The following is a 14,328-nucleotide window of genomic DNA, read 5'->3' as shown; positions in this document are numbered from 1 at the left end:
CAGAAGAAGCAGTGCGTTAGTTTGACCCAACTCCACGGTGTCTGTATAGATTGGGCACTTTATTGGGCCTTCCTGGTTCATTTATCTAATAGCTGATTCAATCAGCTATTAGATAAAAGTGCCAAAAAAGCCCCACTAAAGTGCCTGATCTATATAGACATCGGGCAAGTCGAGTCCAACTAATGCAGTGCCTCTTTTGGATATGTGCTAGGCTCGGCATGGAAGTGCTCAGTTTAAAGTAAAGCACTGCTTTTTTTTTTTTTTGCTTTTTTTTTTTTTTAAGTATCTGTAAGCAGCCTAAATGATTAAGTAAATAGTTGGTTACAGATTCCTGACTTTGGCAAGGTGTAACTTTTGAAGAGTGTTGTTATCATCTTATGTGAAATAATTTGGTAACCTGTATATTGCGTTCCTTTTAGTTATACTGAGAATAATTTACATATGATAAAGCCTTAGGAAGAGTAATAATATAGACCAAAATAAAGGCTGTCTGTATCAAAGGATACTGACATGTAAGCCATTATGATATAAGTGTTGTGTAGAGGAATCATGCAGATACAACAATTTTGCTAATCTTAACTTGACCTCTGAATGAATCAGGGTTAAAGATGACTATTTACTTAACTTGCATCCCTTACAGGCCTGTGCAAGGTTGTGTTATAGTTCATAACAGTTGAACGTTGTCTGCCTATGTCCTTAGACCAACACAGCTACAACCTATACCCCTATAACAGTTGATGTGCACTTCTGAACGACCTCCCCTTTTACAGGGGTGAAGAGGGTATATTTTGTCCACACCTTAAATTTTTATTCTTCTCTTAATATGGAAAATGAACGTTATGGTAGGGGTCGTGTTTCTGGAGCTCAGATCTGTAATCAGATCTGTATGGGTAAAACTTTCTGGCTTCAGGTGTCAGAGCTTGCCAGTGCAGAGCTAGGTGTAAACCCCAGGCAATGATTATCATGTCAGGGGAAATACAAAATAAAATGAACTGAAATAATAACAGAAGAAATTTTTGCACCATAACTAGGATGCAGTAGTTGGAGCGTGATTGTTTAAATAAGCCTTTGGTAATCCAAAGTTTGGATAAAACTGAGGATGTTGGTTGTTTGGAGGTTGGGGTTGTTTTAGTGCATTTTCTTCTGACAAAACTTGCTTTTGAGTTTGTTTGTTTCCTCCCCCCTTCAATCTAGATTGAAGGCCAGGGACATGGTGCTGTTTTCGACTGCAAGTTTTCACCAGATGGACAGCATTTTGCATGTACAGATTCTCACGGACATTTATTGATATTTGGTTTTGGATGTAGTAAACCTTATGAGAAGGTAAGTTTGTTTCAGTTGATCATGATGATGATAGCAGCTATTTTTTAAAATGGCATTACTAAAATTCACGTAATGATTGTACTTAATATTTGAGCATATAAGCATTCTAAGAACTTCTGTGAACTTTTGTAAAGTAAAATTCTCCAAAAATTTTTTTGTAAAAATGGCAAAGGAGGTTTCACATTATTTATTGAGGGGTTTGTTTGCTTATTTGTTGGGTTTTTACTGTTTTTATAACCTGATATGCTTAGTCTGAAATCTGGAAGTGAAACTAGTTATTTTCTTGCCCGTTACAGTCAGGAGCAAAGGTTCTAAGCATTTGTAGACAACTAAGCAGTTCCACTTATTTAAAAAGCTGCATGCATGTAATTTAGTTTGACTTGCAGAGCCTTTTATTTTTAGTGGAAAAAAATCACAATCAACAAGTAACTTAGCTTAACTTGTTTCAGTTTTTAGAGAGCACTTAACTGTCCTTTTTACATTGGAAACAGCAATATTTTTCTGAAAATTATTTAGAATAAATTAATGGATATGTGGAACTTTGGACTTTTAGATGCTTTCCTTTTAGCAAGGCAATTTTACTTTATACAGGATTGCAATATCTCTGTGCCTCTTTCCCAAAGTATGTACTGAATACATGTAATTGCTTGCCAGCAGTTCCTTCTATGAAGAGTATACCAAGAATATATTACAAATCCAAAGTGACTCATGCTAGTAGCTTTGTTCTTTTTCCTTGTGAGAACTCCCTCGTATACTTTTTGAGTAATTTGAGGTTAATGCTTAGCATAATTTGCCTCTACGTTCAAATTCTTTAGCATTTTTTTTTTCAAGTTGACAACATGCAAGCTTCATTTCTTTCTAGATTCCTGATCAGATGTTCTTCCACACTGACTACCGACCACTGATTCGAGACTCTAACAATTATGTCCTAGATGAGCAGACTCAACAGGCTCCTCATCTCATGCCCCCTCCATTCTTAGTAGATGTGGATGGAAACCCTCACCCAACAAAATACCAGAGATTGGTACCTGGAAGAGAGAACTGTGCTGATGAGCATTTGATTCCTCAACTGGGATATGTAGCAACAAGTAAGAATAGCAGTTTTAACTTGTGAATCTAGCTCTGACTAGTCTTTAGTATCATTACTATGCTTTTGAATAGAAAAATTTAAAATACAGTAGAAAGCTGATAATATAGAAGTGTCACCATCAGTCTGGATAATCACCACAGTATGAAGTGTTCAAAACTATAATTATTGTATGCTACAGCAAATATTACAAACAACAATAAATAAACATATAGTTGTGTAATGTGTTAACATCTCAAAGCACTAGTAAATAATGTCTAGTTGTCACCAACAAACAAAACCCAACTGTGGGCTAATAATCACATTTAATAAAAAGCTTTCCAGCTAATTGGCTTTCTGGATAATCAGCTAGCTACAGTATTTTTAAGTTAAAGGTGGAATATTAAATATTTTATTTAGTTGAATTTTTAGCACAGCTCGAACTGTCTTATGCTTGGCACAAATAATCTATTGGATGCAGTGTTGTTTGAAGAGTTGTTTGCTGTAGTTTCACCTTCTAATTGCAGGCTTACAAAGAGATTGTGTAGTGTGTTATATTATAATTAATATGTAGTTTAAGCCAATGCCAATGAGTAGGACATGTAGCTATTGAAATTTGTGCAAATGGCACTAGTCATTTTTCCATATCCCTTGGTTCAGTATGAAAAGCACTACTTAAGCCCTTCAGAAACTTCCTTCAGAAACAGCCTGCTTTCACCTTTATATATTACCTTATTAATAACTGGTTGCATTTACTCATACCTGTTCTGCTTTTACTTGACTGTGTGCACCTGCGTATTTTATAACTGGTCAGTGTGCTTGGAGTGCTTTGTCTCCAATAGCAGCCCCAAAATTGAGAAGACCCAGTTAGTTTCAGGCTCCTATTAACACATTTAAACAGTGGTTGAGATAAGGTAGAAGAATAACTCTACACCTCACGCAGACAAGGTTCTTTGGGCAGACGTACTGTCTTTTATTAGACCAACACGTCTGCCCAAAGAACCTTGTCTGCTTAAGTCCTTAGACCAACACAGCTACAACCAACAATCCTCTACAGGCAGTTTTCTGATTGCTCAACACACCTGGCATGTGTGGCTTAAATTGCTTTAACAACTCGGAGAAGTGGTGGAACTGAATCTGAAATAGTGTGAATTCTTTTTGTGTTTTGTCCCTTTCAGTCATGTGTCTTTTAGTTTATGACTGGTTCTTCATAGATATACAGCCACAGCATGCTTACATTTTTCCTTGAACAATTGGTCAAGAAGTTAAAAGAACATATTAAATACTATTTCAAAATAATCCCTTGCTCAAGATGCAGGTAGCAGGTTTTAGATTTTAGTGTGTTGATTAAACATGCAGGTTTGTTTTGCTTCTGGTTTGCATTACATTTTCAAGGTGATGGAGAGGTGGTGGAACAAGTTATAGGCCAGCAGACTCTTGATCAGGATGATCAAGGCTTGGAGCCCAGCATTCTTGATGGCATGATAAGACAGTTACAGCAACAACAAGACCAAAGAACCGGAGCAGATCAAGAAGCTGCCCCAAGTGGACCACAGAATGGGGAAGGAACACCTAGAAGAGGTTAGTACCTATTGGTTGTTTAGGGAGATAGAATGGAATTCTCTTTTTTCTGCTTTTTAACCTGAAATAGTCTACATGGTACCTAGCCTGTATGCTACTGTTGGGGTCAAAGTCAGTTTTCTATTTAAGTTCTTGGGCTGAAATATTTCTGTGAATTGGAACATAACTTTTTTACATTTTAACAATACAGGTTGGTTAAGAGCAATTTTATTATAGGTTGCGTAAATTTTTAAGGGTATACAAACATTTAAAATCAGTTCTTGAAACTCGCTTGCGTTTTCCCAAAGTTTGCAAAAATAAGGTGCGTTTAACTTTTAATTCAAATAATGGTTTATTCTCCCTTTACTGTATGGATTTCTAGTAGATTTAAAATGAACATTATTGGCCAGTATACACACATCTTTGGTTACTTAAGCATAAGCCGGGGGGGAGGGAGGGCAAGAAGTGCTATCCAGCTTGTGCAGAATCAGCAGGAAAAGCTCAGAAAAATACCGTCTATCTTATGCTTGCTTTCACTTCTGTTTGAAAGTATTAGCAGTAATGATAACCATTTTTTAAAACAACTTGGACTCCTAATCTATTTATCACTATAAAAAGTATATGTCTGCCTTTGTAGGGAAGAGTTGATTTCTCTTTCAGACCTGAATAAGTCAAACATTGGACATCAGTGTTCTCTGGTAAAAGACTTATTTTTCCTCCTCTGTATTTTTAGCTTTTAGGAGACCAAGTTTAGACATTCAGTCCCCTCCCAACATTGGTTTGCGTCGCAGTGGACAAGTTGAAGGTGTGCGTCAGATGCATCAGAATGCTCCACGGAGTCAAATTGCTACAGAGCGAGACCTTCAAGCTTGGAAACGAAGAGTAGTTGTACCAGAAATACTGCTGAGCTTATTCAGGTGTGTGGAAATCTAGTTGGCTAATATTTGGAGGTTGCTGTAGAAATGACTACTACTGTAATACTTTAGTGTTCTTCCTAAACTCCAGTGATGTTAGGCTTACATTAAAAATATTGTTGTGCAAAATGAAGTTATTAAATGTCACCATATTTTCTCATGTACCACATGCCCCCAAATAAGATGCTCACCTTTAGGGAAGGCAGAATGAGGGGTGGGGGGAAGACTTCCAGAGTCATGGCTGACTGTAGAGGCAGAGTAGGCTTTTCAGCATTAGCAGAAGCTACAGTTTTAACCTTCTCATAGCCACTGCCAATTCAGCAGTAACTATGAGAGGGTATAACTAGCTTTTGCTAACCTGAAGAATATGCTCTGCTTTTTCCTCCCTGGAGCCAGCAAGGAGTGAAGCATGCATCCATTCCAGCATAGTACAAAACCAGCTTCTCTGCTTAAGATATGAACCCCAATGTCGAAATGCTGATTTTTAGAGAAAGTTTTTGTGGTATGTAAGCACAGTAATTTTGAGAGATCCAATATGGAAATATGTTGACCATACGAAAGACTTGCTGTAAATTATATCCCTTTATCTTGCCCCTCTGTCTTCCATTGGGACAATGCATGAACTGGCTGGCATCTGTGCCAGTTAGATATAGGGTTGTAAATATTGTTTAAAAATTTTGTGTAACCTCCTCTAATTATAGTGGTTAAACAGTTAACTAATAATAGCGCAGCAGCTTGGACATCAGCTGCTGCTGGGAACTGTTCTGGTTCCGGGAACCTTTTGACTGCCTGGCTGTGGGGGAGGAGGCAAGCCTACCAGACAACACAGCCCATTTGAAGCCCTGCTGGGAGGAAACACCTGTGAATGAGGAGCTAATTGATTAATTGATAAGTCATTAGGCTGCTTATGGTTAGCTGGGTGGGGGGAGGTTATCACCGCACTTGTAGGTTCAACAATTAATTGTTTAACCTTTCACACCCCTAATTAAATGGAACTAAGTGGTAAGAGATTTTTCTGGTTCCTCAGAAACTATGTGGCAGTTTTTTATTTCTTTAATTCACTTCCAAGAAACTGCAAAAATATCCTTAAATATTTGAAACTACAGAACTACTTACACTACTTTTTGTAGTCTTTTCAAGAAAGGACCATTTGAACAGGTGGTGTGTCCATTTCAATAGACTTTTAAAATTAAGATGTTAATGTCTAAATAGCTTTTTTTAATCTCTGTCCCTGTGACTACTCAGTATGTTTGGGAAGTTAGAATCCTATTTCTGTTTTGACAGTTTTTCATAAATTTCTTGTAGAAAACAAGAGGAGTACCGGATTGCAAAGGGAGAGGAGGAAAGAGAGCTCTATGTAACAGAGAAGAAAAGAAAGTCATTTCAGTCTTCCGAACAGGTATGAAGCAAATGTAGAGAATGCTGAGCTTCTAATGTTTACGTGAGTTGAGAGGTTGGGGGACAAGCTAGAAAAAACACCTACACATTTTCCTAAAGAAATCCTGTAGAAAGAATTTCACAAACCTACTCTGAAGCATGTTTTTTTATTATTACAGTCAACATAAATTGGCTTTCCTACAGGGAATTAAGTTTTTTCCCCTCCTAAACAACTGACCAGAATTTTGAAAGGGTGTTTTTCTGACAAGCTGAGAATAAAGTCTGGCTTTACTATATTCAAGGGTCGAGTTCTAGAACTAGGAAAATTTTCCTGCATTCACACTCAGGAGCTGAGACAGTGAGAATTCTCAAGATGGTTTCTTCAGAGAAACAAAATAGTTGGTTAATTTCACTTTTCAGCCACCATCCTTGTTTCAACAACTTTTTTGTGTATAGTTTAAGAGTTCTTAATCTTTTTTTTTTTTTTTTTAATGTAATACAAAAGGTCCTGTGGACGGTCTTAAGTGAGTTCCTGTTGTCACATCCTTTTGTTTTTTAGTTTTTTATAATCATGCTTTCCTTGAATTGTTGTTGACAACTGGATAGTTTTCAAATTGTGCCTAACAATAAGTAAAAATTGCTACTTTATGCAAGTGAGAACCATAAGAAACTTGACAGTTATACAAGTTCTGCTTGCCTGTAAACAACCATTGTTGTTTTGAGAGCTTTTAAATGGTTATGTATGGCTTCCTGCTTGCCTTTAGAAACACTTTCCCATTTAAATCTGTTGTACTGTCAAAATATCCTTTAATTTAAAACTCTTAATTTGTTTTTATGACTTTAACCTTTTTCTGTGGTGCTTTCAGTGCTTTTTTTTTTTCTCTCAAATGTCACTCAGCCATAATAATGGAACTGGAGAATAAATTAGGGTGCCTAACAGAGAACTATACTTTTATTATATATACAGCTGTGAGCTATTAAAATCATAGGGCTGGAAGGGACCCCAAAGGATCATCAGGTCCATCCCCCTGCATGAGCAGGAAAGGAAAGACATCTGGGGTCAGACGACCCCAGCCAGGTGACCATCCAGTCTTCTCTTGAAGACCCCTATGGTAGATGATTGCACCACCTCTGAGGGGAGCTTGTTCCATAGTCTGGACACCCTAGTTGTAAAGAAAATTTAGTCTTAAGTGTTAAGAATTTCTGATGCTGTTGTGAAATGTCTTGTAAAAATATCAAAATGACCAACTCTGTAGACCTCGGTTCTTTAGCAGTTCATTCCTGGTATGTTCACGTAGTCCAGTTAGATAGTACGGATGTATTTAATTTGTTATGGTTGACTTCCTCTTAACTTAGTCTGGATTTTACTATAACATAGTTAAACACAGAGGACATGCTGGCTTAATTAAATATCTGAAAAATGAAACGGGGGGGGGGGGGGAAGCTGTGCTGGATACTTGCATGAAAGTCCGGAACATCAGCAGCGTCCCAGAATTAATGTTGCATATTAATTTTAAAATTCCTGATAGTTAAATACTGTTGTCTGAAACGGTTTATATACATAAAGCCATTTCTTGTACATAAGTACAAATACAAAAGTACATATGGTATGTTGAACTACCTAGTCTAATATTTAAATTCAGTAGTTTCTTTTCCTCTACCTTTCTGCAAAAAAGTTTGTAACAATTTGTCATTGCATTTTTATTCTATAATTCCCTACTTTTTAATCTCTCTATACAATCAGAGTGACTCTGAATCTTCATTGATACAATTCAAGCGTAGACTGCATCGGCGTAAATATCAGAGTTATCGAACACGGAAAAATATAGAACAACTTGATTCATCTGAGGAGGAAAAGGATGATTGTTTTGGCTTCATAGAGCAGGTGAGCGAGTGGCATCCTAAATTCTGTAACCCAGTAAGTAGAGTTAGTGGAAAGCACTATATTTACTCGCATATTGCATGTCCTCAAATAAGACGTGCACCATATTTTTTGGAAAGACTGAATTGAGAAAAAGAATTCCAAGACTGTGTTCCTGTACAGCAGAAACAAAGTCTAATTAATCTCACCTTCCCATTCTATATGCTTCAGAACAGAGACTTGAAACTTGGTGGTGGGATTGCCCTGACACTTTTATGTTCCTGTGAAAAGCTACTCAGATTCACTCAAGTTTATAATACTTTTGAAAAATCTTACTTTACATGGGAACAATAGGGACTTAGTAGAGTTTGACAGCTACATTTTCCAGTAATTGTCTGTACTGTCTATGGCCTAACCCTAACCCATAGGTGGCAGTGGCTGAAGCAGAATTTTTCTTCTAAGTGCTTCCTTTGGCAGTTGTAGCATCAGGCTCAAGAACTGAAAGCAGGAGAACTTTGCCTGCTATGCTTCATCTTCATCTTCAAATGCAGAGGTGGTGAGCTACATTGGGAAGGTAGAAGGATTCCTCCTCTCAGGGTGTTTAATTCCAAGACTCCACCATCTGATTTGCAAAACAGCTGAGCACGCTGTGACACGGACAGAGTGCTTCATAATGCCAAGTACTCTGAAAAACTCGGCTGGGCAGCCAGGTTCAGTGGACACATGACATTTAATCTTTTTCTTTGTTTTAGTTCTCTCTCTGTACAGCGTGGATCATTCCCTCATTGTGCAGAGTTGTGTAAATTAATTACTTTGTGAAACTGCCAGATATTGTAGTAGAAGCCACAGAAAAGGTCATGAGAATTAATAATTCTGCAACAAAGGAAATTTTGTATGGTTCATCGTGGATTCTGAATGCAAGAGGAACCTGTGGAAAATGTCAAGCAGTTAAGGGGGCTGCATCATAACTTGCAGGCATGAGTAGGCTGGGATAAAGTTGAAGTGTCATCCTTAATTCCAGAATTACCTAATGCTGAATGCTTGCCTTTAAAAGGAGATTGTAAATTTAAGGCTTTTCCTATGGATGTAGGATACAACCAGAGTGATGGAAAATTCTTAATACTTATACCCAGCTCTGAACTGAGAAGCAAGGCTTTTGTTTCTCTCCTTTTTTAAAAAAAAATCTTGATTAGGAAAGATTTTTATTAAGTAGTTAAAAGTTTGAAATTTATAATGAAAAATGTGAAAAACTTCAGGAAAGGACAACCTGCAGTATGCTGTGGGATGTCTCAGTTAGCATTATAATCAGTTTTGCAATTAATTATATGCTTTCATGTTTAAAAAAAACAAAACTATTCTGATGTCAGCTGAGTGTGGAGCAAAGTTCCCCAAATTACCACATCCTTGTTGTATCAAATATTTCACCTTTTATAATTTTTTTTAAACTATGAATCGAAAGAACATAGTTTCTTCATCTATGCTTCTCCTGTCTGCCACTTAAAAACTTCTCTTACTATATGGCCTTAGTCTAGTTCCACTGTGCATTGTTTGACTTAATAACGGCAATCATGTCTATAGTTCAAAGCCATTTATAAAAACTCCTTGCAGAGAGTTTCAGTTAAGTGCAGCAGTTCTCATTTCCCTCCAACTTCCCCAGCCCACATTACTCTGCACTTGTTTGAGGTTGAATTGTTACTGGTGCAGTGCTAGAATTTTCATTTGCTTCAGGGAGTCAGCTCAAATAATGAGGAATGAACTGTTTTTCATCTGCACTTAATTTTTAACACAGTACAAGGAGCTGTCCAAATTGATAGTGCTGATAAGGAGAAGGGATGGTGAGGTGTATTTAGTTTTATATCCTGTAAAAATATGTACTGTGATAAATTTAGGATTGACAGTTGTCTAAATCTGTCTAAATCTAGGAAGCTGAAGAAAGTGAAGGTTTAGCCTCTTCATCGGAAGAAGAAGAATGGAAAAGTGACAAGAAAAGCAACAGTAACAGTTCGAGGTATTTGCAGTCTTTTTTTCTTTGTTTTACCTGAATTTGGCATGTTTGTGTTCCACACTTTGAATTTCTAGCATGTTTCATGAGTAGGGGCATCCCTAGGGGTGGGTGACCAATCTGGGTCCCGCGCTTTACAGGGCCCCGCAGAGCTGGCTCTGCACCGCTGGCTTTGCATCCAGCCGATTGCTACCACCCCCTCACCCTCCTGCACCAATGGTGGTGGCAGCTTCTTCAGATCCAGGGTGCATGGGATCAGAGAAGGGGCAGAGCCATGCATAGGCTGATTTTGCCCCAGGCCCGCACCCTGCTTGGGTCGGCTCTGTTCATGAGTGATTACGTTTTGTTTCTGAAAATGCTTGGTTACTTAGGACTTAGTTTAACAAGCTGTTGCTTTAATTGTCTTCCACATTCTTTGATTTTCAGTAAAAGTCTGAATTCATTTAAAGAATCCCCCCCCCCCTCCCCCCCATGTTTTTCTGTTGTGTATTTAACAGACTTGGGATCTTTCATTTGCCTATTCTTAGAAAAATGATTCAGTTTGTTTTTGTTAAAGTGAAGTAACACATTAAATTTATGCCAAGTGGAAGTATATTGTTAAGGCACCATAAAAGGTATAGAAAGTAGATGATTGGGTACCATAGTTTAATTGTAGTTTATAAATGCATAAGATATATATGAAGGACTTGGAAACTATTAAATGGAAAAGCTAAGCAGTCTGTGTTCTAGTGTTGTTCTTTCTTGAATAGAGCAAGTAATTTTTAATATTCATATATGTGGAATTTAAGAAGATTGTTTTATGTTTTCTTTTGAATATAAAGAAGGAAAGTGATCTTGTATTTCTGGCTTTCAGTCCATAATGAATTTTAAGGGATGCAATGGTAATCAAGTCCTTTGTATTTAATGCTGCTCTATTTTAAAGGAAACAAAAGATTAAAATATCCCCAGTAGTACATCTAATAGACACAAGTTTACTTGAAGCTCATATAACTGTGCCCTTAGAGTTTGTAGGGACCAGTTAGCTGGTATGTTTCCCTACCAGTATATAGGACATAAAATGGTACCAGAGATTCCCCTGCAAGTATTAAGACACGCTTCTTGGAAAAAGTGGCCTAATTTGGAGATCTTCATGAAATCAGTGGTTTCTGAAGTTCAGTGCCTGAATTGTCTTCCAAGTGTGCACTTAACTGACTGAATACCCAAGTATATTGGGTTTCTATAAGTCCTTACCTTTCACTTGAATAAAAATAATGCAGATGTGCTAGCTTTCAATTGCATTCTAGCTCTCAACTGATTAAATAGCCCTGTTTTAAACTATGGTTACAATATTTTAAGAATAAGAAAGTGTGTTGTGTGTTTAAACTCTCAATGAATTTAAAAATGGCTGAAAGACTTTTCCTTATGTTGTCTATGAATAGGCAGGCTATTCTTACTTATCTCAATTCTTTTACTGAACCTTGTATAAAAATAAAAGAAAATGTTAGGAGTTGCGTAGAATTAAGTACAAAGAAGTTCCATATTTCTCTGCTACTCAGTGAAGAACTATTGCCCTTGGTTAAAATGTTACTTAAGAGTAAAGAAATTATGCATTTTTAAAATAATTTTTCATAGTAATTATAGGGAAAAATTGTCCTTTATGAAGCAACTTTTAAACCATATTAAAGGCTTAATTAGGATCAGAATATGGAAAGAAAATTATATTTGCAAATGTTGTAGGTTAAATGAATGTAATGCTCTGAACTACTTTTCAGTATCTTAAGCATGCGTTTCCATTCATGTCTTGTGTGGTTTGTATTTTTTTTGTGTTTTTTTTTTTTCTGTGTGTGCGTGTGTCCATCCTCACCTTCAAACAGTGACTCTTCAAGTAGGTATTCTGACTGGATAGCTGATGCAGGAATAAATCTACAGCCTCCTGTGAGAACTGCTCGCCAGAAAGCTGTCAAATATTGCAGTACTTCAGAAGATGAAATATCAGTAGAGAAATCTTCTCCTAAAAAGAGAAGAAGAAAAAGAAGGAAAAAACCCAAACCAAAAAAACAGGAAGAAGTATGAGACTACTTATTATTTCTATTCACTTAATAGAGTTCTCCTTTTATGCCTGGAAACTTGCAGAGTTTGTCTGTATTATCTTTGTAGTAAGTAAAGATGTTTGTGATGTTACCAGCAGTGGCTGTCATAGAGCCAGGTTTGAGCTTGGTCTCCTCACCAGTGTTCTGTTGTCCCCTTTAAAGTCTGTAGTTTTTTACCTTACAAATCCAAAGACTGCTCATATTTGGGGAGTCCTAAACAAATTATTTTTCCTGTTCTTATTTTTCTGTATTAGCTGTTAAAATGCCTCTGCTGCTTTTCTAAATTTTAAAATAACTTTTGGTACAGAAAAATCCTAAAAATTAACAAATTACTTGAACTCATGTTTAGTAGCACCATTATAAAGCTATGCATAATGAACTGATAGACCTTAAAGCCTGCCTCCTTTTAATGTCTGTTAGAAAAGTTAGACTTTATAACATACCCTGAAGGACAGAAAATCTGGGCCTGGGTGAATGGTGACTCTGGTACCTGCTTATCCTACAAATGGCCTTCATTTAAATAGAAGGAACACCAGCTATGAACAGTGTAGATGCCCGAGTTGTAGTGATATCATTGGCAGCCACAAAGGCAAGTGGGGACTGGTATAATGCGCTGTTCAGTGGGTGGCTGAATTCTGTGCTAGCTTCTGTTCTGGATCTTGTAAAGGTATAGTTGTGTGCAGTGCATTATAATTCAGTAGGCAAGGATAAGTATGACACAGTCTGAATAAAAAATGAAGTTATGTTTGTCTAGTCAAATACAGTATGTCCAGAATGTTGTCAGAGGCAAGACAACAAAAAAAAATAAAGAGCATTAGGTCTCTTAAGAAATCTACGCAGCTCATTTGTGGGCAGGCTGTCAGGGACCTAGTGCTCTCCCTCCCTCCCTCCCTTTCCTTTGGGTAGGGGGAGAGAGCAGAGGACTGTGGGATACTGAGTGCGTCTCCTGAGAGAAAAGCATACCGTGTTCAAATTGATCATGAGGAGCATCTTCCTTGTAGGTAATCAGTCTAACTTCTTGTGAAAGAGCCATTTTTCTTTCCCAAGAAAGCCCTTAACACACCTTTATTCTCTCTCTTTCTTTTTTTTATACTGGGAGAAGGACTGTTCTCCCAACACACACAGAACGTCTTTACTTGGCCTTAGAATTGGTTGCATTACCTAATCAGTTTTGGGATTTTGCTAAAATAATTTTGGAGTTGCAGACATCTAATGTTAAGGCTAAGTTTAGGACAAATTATCCGTTTCCTCAATCCAATGTTGTTTGTATATATATTATCATATAATTACAGTATTAGAATGTTAGTAATACTTTCAATTGACTTAACTTTTCAGATTTAAATTGTGTCTTGCAGTTAGTCAGATTTTACTTGGTAATTTTCAAAATTATTACTTGCAAGTCTCCTCTTCTCACAGTTCCTCATATTAGCTATCTTGATTTGTTCAGTAGGAGAACAGCAAATAGAACCAAAATTGTGTACTACTATGAGAACTTGAGAAATTTATTTTTAAATAAGACCTTAGATGGAGTGATGGGGTTTTTCTCGTTTTATAGGTTTACCTTGTATCCAACAGTTTTTTGTTTTTTTTTAAACTATAAATTGCCCTGACACACATGCCAAGATGGTATTTAACTATTCTGCTTATCCAATGTTCAGACTGATACTCTTGCACAGCCAGTAGTCTCGGAACTGTTAGATGACTGGCATCCTCCTGTTTGGATAACAGACACTGCACTTAGAAGATCTCCATTTGTTCCTCAAATGGGTGATGAGGTGAGTCTGTTTAGTAAAAATGTTATGAAATGCAAGATCCTCTTTAAATTAATATAGTTGTTTGTTCTAAGAGTAGGAAAAATATTTTGTTCAAGTGTTTCAAGTGATCACTTTACTTTTTTTTTTAAACAGGTAATATATTTTCGCCAAGGGCATGAAGCTTATATAGAGGCAGTCAGAAGAAATAATAATTATAAACTGAACCCCCACAAGGAGCCATGGAGAAAAATGGTTTTGAGGGTAAGAACATTGAGGTGATTTTTTTATGAGCAGTGATAAGCCATAATCAGTGCTAAGTGGCTCATGTTAGCCTTTTAAATGTTTTATAGTAAATATAATGTCTCCAGTTGTGATTCTGTAAGTTCCTTTGCCTACCAAAAT

At 36.9% G+C, this 14,328-nt stretch overlaps 1 protein-coding gene across 1 annotated transcript in view; it reads left to right on the top strand.

Moving 5' to 3' along the window:
- Positions 1-14,328, top strand: part of BRWD1 (bromodomain and WD repeat domain containing 1) — a 97,276-nt gene that overhangs the window by 36,491 nt on the left and 46,457 nt on the right. The window contains 10 exon segments of the mRNA XM_059720745.1: positions 1,195-1,323; positions 2,186-2,411; positions 3,785-3,970; positions 4,683-4,866; positions 6,169-6,262; positions 7,985-8,125; positions 10,024-10,109; positions 11,957-12,149; positions 13,831-13,947; positions 14,080-14,187. Of these exon segments, the coding sequence (XP_059576728.1) occupies positions 1,195-1,323; positions 2,186-2,411; positions 3,785-3,970; positions 4,683-4,866; positions 6,169-6,262; positions 7,985-8,125; positions 10,024-10,109; positions 11,957-12,149; positions 13,831-13,947; positions 14,080-14,187 (1,464 nt within the window).

The sequence above is a fragment of the Alligator mississippiensis genome, chromosome 1, assembly GCF_030867095.1.
Source record: "Alligator mississippiensis isolate rAllMis1 chromosome 1, rAllMis1, whole genome shotgun sequence".
Classification (NCBI taxonomy): domain Eukaryota; kingdom Metazoa; phylum Chordata; order Crocodylia; family Alligatoridae; genus Alligator; species Alligator mississippiensis.
This window is presented reverse-complemented; position numbering and strand designations above follow the sequence as displayed.